This window comes from Lottia gigantea, assembly GCF_000327385.1.
Source record: "Lottia gigantea unplaced genomic scaffold LOTGIsca_24, whole genome shotgun sequence".
NCBI lineage: Eukaryota > Metazoa > Mollusca > Gastropoda > Lottiidae > Lottia > Lottia gigantea.
Genome location: NW_008708707.1, coordinates 2384938 through 2389513, shown reverse-complemented (window position 1 = coordinate 2389513; position 4576 = coordinate 2384938). Strand labels below are relative to the sequence as shown.

The window sequence follows — 4576 nt, the reverse complement described above, 5'->3', positions numbered from 1 at the left end:
ATTGAATATTATTGATTTTATACGTTCTGAATTATTGGAGTATCAAACATTGGGAAGCGGTTATCTCCTTACAACAGAATGCTTTATAGTCGACCTTCGGAACATTTGATATACCTATGTTCTTTTAAAATCGGATATGCATTCAAATTACTAGTTTTAATGTCTTCGTAATATTATCCGGAAAACTGAGTCTTGAATATCAGGTATTTCTGGTATGTCGTGTTAATGTTTTCATCAGCATGTTTAAAGTAAATTAATATATTATACCAGTTGTGAAAGATCATAAAAAGCAAACGAATTTCCCTATAAGATAATTTTCTAGTCGTAGTCACGTTGAAGTTATGACACGTTTTTAAAATAATAAACGTATAGCCCCAGGTGTGCATAAAACTTGATTTATCAAAATACCAATAGATAGATAGATATATGACTTTTCGATTATGCGGGCCCTCAGCCGAAAAATGTGGCGATAAGATTTGTTGAGTAGTTTGAAAGATTCATATCAAGGTAGTCTCATAACTGTACGGTCAGCTAATATATCATGTGTCGCCGCAAGTGAGTCTAGGATATTCCCACGCTCCCCTTTGCCCCGAGCCAAGAAGTGTTTTGTGTTATTGCTATCTATGAGCCGCATCACGACAGATATTTTTGGGTAATCTGAGGACATCAAGGATAGGTTCCTGTACGCGATAGGCGGAGTTTTCCCACAGATTCACAATCCACCTGGCACGTGCCCTTCATTTTAATATGAATACCACGAGACGTTTATGATGACAAGTCCTGGCATGAAGTGTCCGACATAAAATTTCTTATACCTCTGTCAACTAATCGCTTGAGGCCTACACGCGAACAAGGCGGGCGCTTGCTTTTTGATTGACACGTGCTTAGCATGCGTCATAGGTAAACTTTATCTAGATATGTAAAGGTATTTGATAAAGAAAATTCGCGTGACAGCGCACATACCTACACACACCTGTTGCTTGGCGCACGGTCTTGCTAATGGCCATTCCACCAGATAGAAACATGCATTCCGATAAAGGATCTCCTTCCACAAGTGAAGGTCGAAAGGTATGTAATCAATTTGCATATTTAATTAAGTTATTGAAATTGATTTATGATTGCTCACGAAATTTCCTCAAATCTTCAAAATAAATTTTACCGCATTCATTGTTATAATTTATTTCTTTTTTCAGAGTTCCAAGCCGATAATGGAGAAAAAAAGACGAGCAAGAATCAATGCAAGTTTATCTGAATTAAAATCACTATTATTAGAAGTTATAAAGAAGGAAGTGAGTATATCTTAATCAAATCCAATAACTAGAAAATGGCAAATATTATTAATAACAGATTTTCAATATTTTCCTTATTTGAATTCTCAAGAAAAGAATCTTGAAGATACTCCATTTTTTCTATTCATCATGAGATATGAAGGGTTATTAATTATCTTGTATTTTGACAGGGCTCGCGACACAGTAAGATGGAGAAGGCCGATATACTTGAGATGACCGTTAAACACCTGAGGCAGCTTCAAAGACAAAAATTCACAGGTGGGCCATCGAAATAACAATATTTTATTTTATTAATCTTATCATTCGCTCACAAAAAAGAAATTTATTCGGATAATTTGTTCCTTTGTGTGCACACAAAAATGCATTTGAAGTATTGAGAAATTAAAGTGTGCTTAAATGACACTTAAAAGGAGTGATCTCGAATCAAAGATTTGCAGATTGTAATGGTTTTGTGCCCGTCCTTTACTTAACGGCTTCAGAAAAAAAGACATAAAACTGATGAATCGTAACAGAAGTAATATAAAGAGTACAAACATAACTAACAGTAAAGCAACAAAAATATTTTGTATCAGATAGAATCAGAAATCTTAAGGGATGTTAGCTGCATAAGTATAGTTTGACAAGCTTTCGGAGAAGGTTCGTAACACAAATGGGTTCTTTGTGTCTACAACATGTATATTATTCCTTCAAGGAACATGACAAATATGGGAAATTTGTCTAAATAACATTTTGAGTGAAATCGTACCATATGCTTTGAATGGCATTAATGCCTTTACTTGGAACTTCTTTTTTTCAGTTAATTCTTGTATTCATATTCAATATATTTGCTTTCCAGGATCTCCCAAAACTGACACGAATGTCTTGAACAATTATCGTCTAGGATTTGAAGAATGTGCTCAAGAAGTAACTCGATATCTATCTCAAATGGAAGTATGTGATGTGGACTTGAGATCACGGATATTAAATCATTTAGCTTCTTCTGTATCTAGTGGAATATTTAACCCCTCACCACCAACAACACCCGTATCGATTGTGTCACCAACCGTTTCAACTCAACCATGTACGTCATCAACTTCAATGTCCTTACCCTCAGCTCCAGTATTATCTTTACCATCAGTGTTCAGTCCTGTTCTTCCAGAACAGCCTACTCATCTGGAATCCTTTACAAGTATGGCCAGTGGGTCGCCTTGTGTTAGTCAACCAGTGCAAATGACAAAAGTGATGAGCGGGGTACAATTGATTCCAACAAAACTGCAATCGGGTGAAGTTGCCTTCGTGGTTCCTAGTAATGCTATCAACAGTGGAGGACAAGTTCCTAGTTATATCATTCCAGTGTATCCACAACAAGCCACAGAAACACAACCTCAACCTACTAGTGCTCCGACTTTCATTTCACAAATGCCAATCTTTCAAGTTGCACAACCACCAACACTGCCAATTTTGTCAAAACCACCACAAACTGCCACTCAGAACCCCTTTGTGTCTGCACCACCAAAACAACCACTGTTAACCATCCCGACATCAGATCCATTTCGTTCATCAACATTATTCACACCACGACCTAGCCAACCACCATCTGCTACTGTCACATCACAACGGTTTGTGGATCCTCGACCCGTGCTGCTGCCGAATCTACCTCCGGATTCCTTAGGAAATCCAGTTCGCCCTGAGTTACCTAGAGATGATTCTATGTGGAGACCTTGGTGAACCATGAAACCGAATGAATCTTGTGGTATCTGACGACGGGTGGTCGATAATTGGAAGTGAACTTGGTTGCATTTTAGAGCAAGTACATCAGTGGATCTTGGGTGAAATCCTCAGAGGTTGAATGGTTGTAAATATGCATTGAAGATAAACATTACATGACACAAGATTATGAATAGTTCTCCTACAATAAGGAGAATGCGTCTGTTAACTCAAAAGATGTCCTATTCCAAGAATCAATGGTTTTAATCGGTTAATATATTTCCTCTCGTGTATGGACAACTGGAATGTGTAATATCTATATCTTTACTGGCGAAATCATTATAATGTTTCTGGTGCCGTTGAAAACCAGTGAAATATTCACATCTTTTTGAGAAATTATGACTGGAATGGGTATATGAAAGAATTTCCCTTGATTGAGAATTGACGACTGAATTGTCACTACAGTTTGTGATATTTACAAATTACCATAGATGCTTATAACGAATGCTCACAAGAGTAGATGCTTTTAGCGAACTATCATTTGAATTCATACTAACGAATTTTTACGAGTATTTAACTTATAACAGAATGTTAGCTATTCAAAAAAATCAACCACAATGTAACAAAATATGGAAAGAATTTGTGCTGTAAACAAAATATCTTACAAATATGTGCTACCAAAATAACTTTTACTACAGTTTTTCTGTGATAATGAAAACACAGGGATCAATAAAAAGTGCTATAATAATAATTATTATAATTTATGCATCATTATTATTTTAATATCAGTTTATATTCTATTCATTATTTTATATCGTTAATATCATATCATAGAATTATTAATTTATTTTTATATTATTTTATAATAAAATCGTTTAAAATGTTAGTTTGTATTGATGTGTTTCTTTGTGTTACTTTTGCTCTTATTTAGAATGAAGAATAATTCTATTTACTTAATGTTAAGTAAATTCAGGTTTTAGTTACGATCATCCCCATATTTTGGTTTATTTTCCTTGTCCCACCAGCTTCAAACCCTAATTATATTCAAGATCCAAGTTATTTAAGGAACTTTACTTTTTGTAAAATCATATACCTTGAAAAATTCTTTTTGGTTAATAATTTACAATTGTCAGAGTGACAAACAGATCAAGTTCATATACTGAAAGTTCATCAATTGGCTTCGAGTTCATCAATGGACAGAAGGTTCATAAGTGACAAAATTCTCATTGAGATAAAATTCATGACGGTCATTCACTTCTTAAAGTCCCCTCAATTGTTAGAATTCTCATTGACAGCAAGTTCATCAAATTGTCTGACAATTCTTCAATGGACAGATATTTCAACAATTGTCGATAGTCCTCATCAATTGTTAAAAGGTTCATAAAGACAGAAAGCTCAACAAATTAACTAACAGTTCATCAATTAACAGAAATGGCATCAAATTGACAAATGGTTTGCCAAATTCCTTGCTTAAAAGTTCACCAAGTACCTTGTCCAAAGGTTAATCTAACTCAATTTTAAAGGAAGTTCATCCATAGAAAAGTTCCTTTGGTACAAACTTGACAATTTTATATCTACTGATAATAAGGTGTTATCTCCTA

General features: G+C 34.7%; 1 protein-coding gene across 1 annotated transcript; it reads left to right on the top strand.

Annotated features, from left to right (window-relative positions):
• Positions 1-1190: 1190 nt before the first annotated feature.
• Positions 1191-2261, top strand: LOTGIDRAFT_116653 (hypothetical protein; the record flags this gene model as incomplete). Its single annotated transcript, XM_009055367.1, has 3 exons — positions 1191-1289; positions 1460-1547; positions 2125-2261. Coding segments are annotated over 3 exons (324 nt in total), but the record flags the coding sequence as incomplete, so codon positions are not given.
• Positions 2262-4576: the final 2315 nt, after the last annotated feature.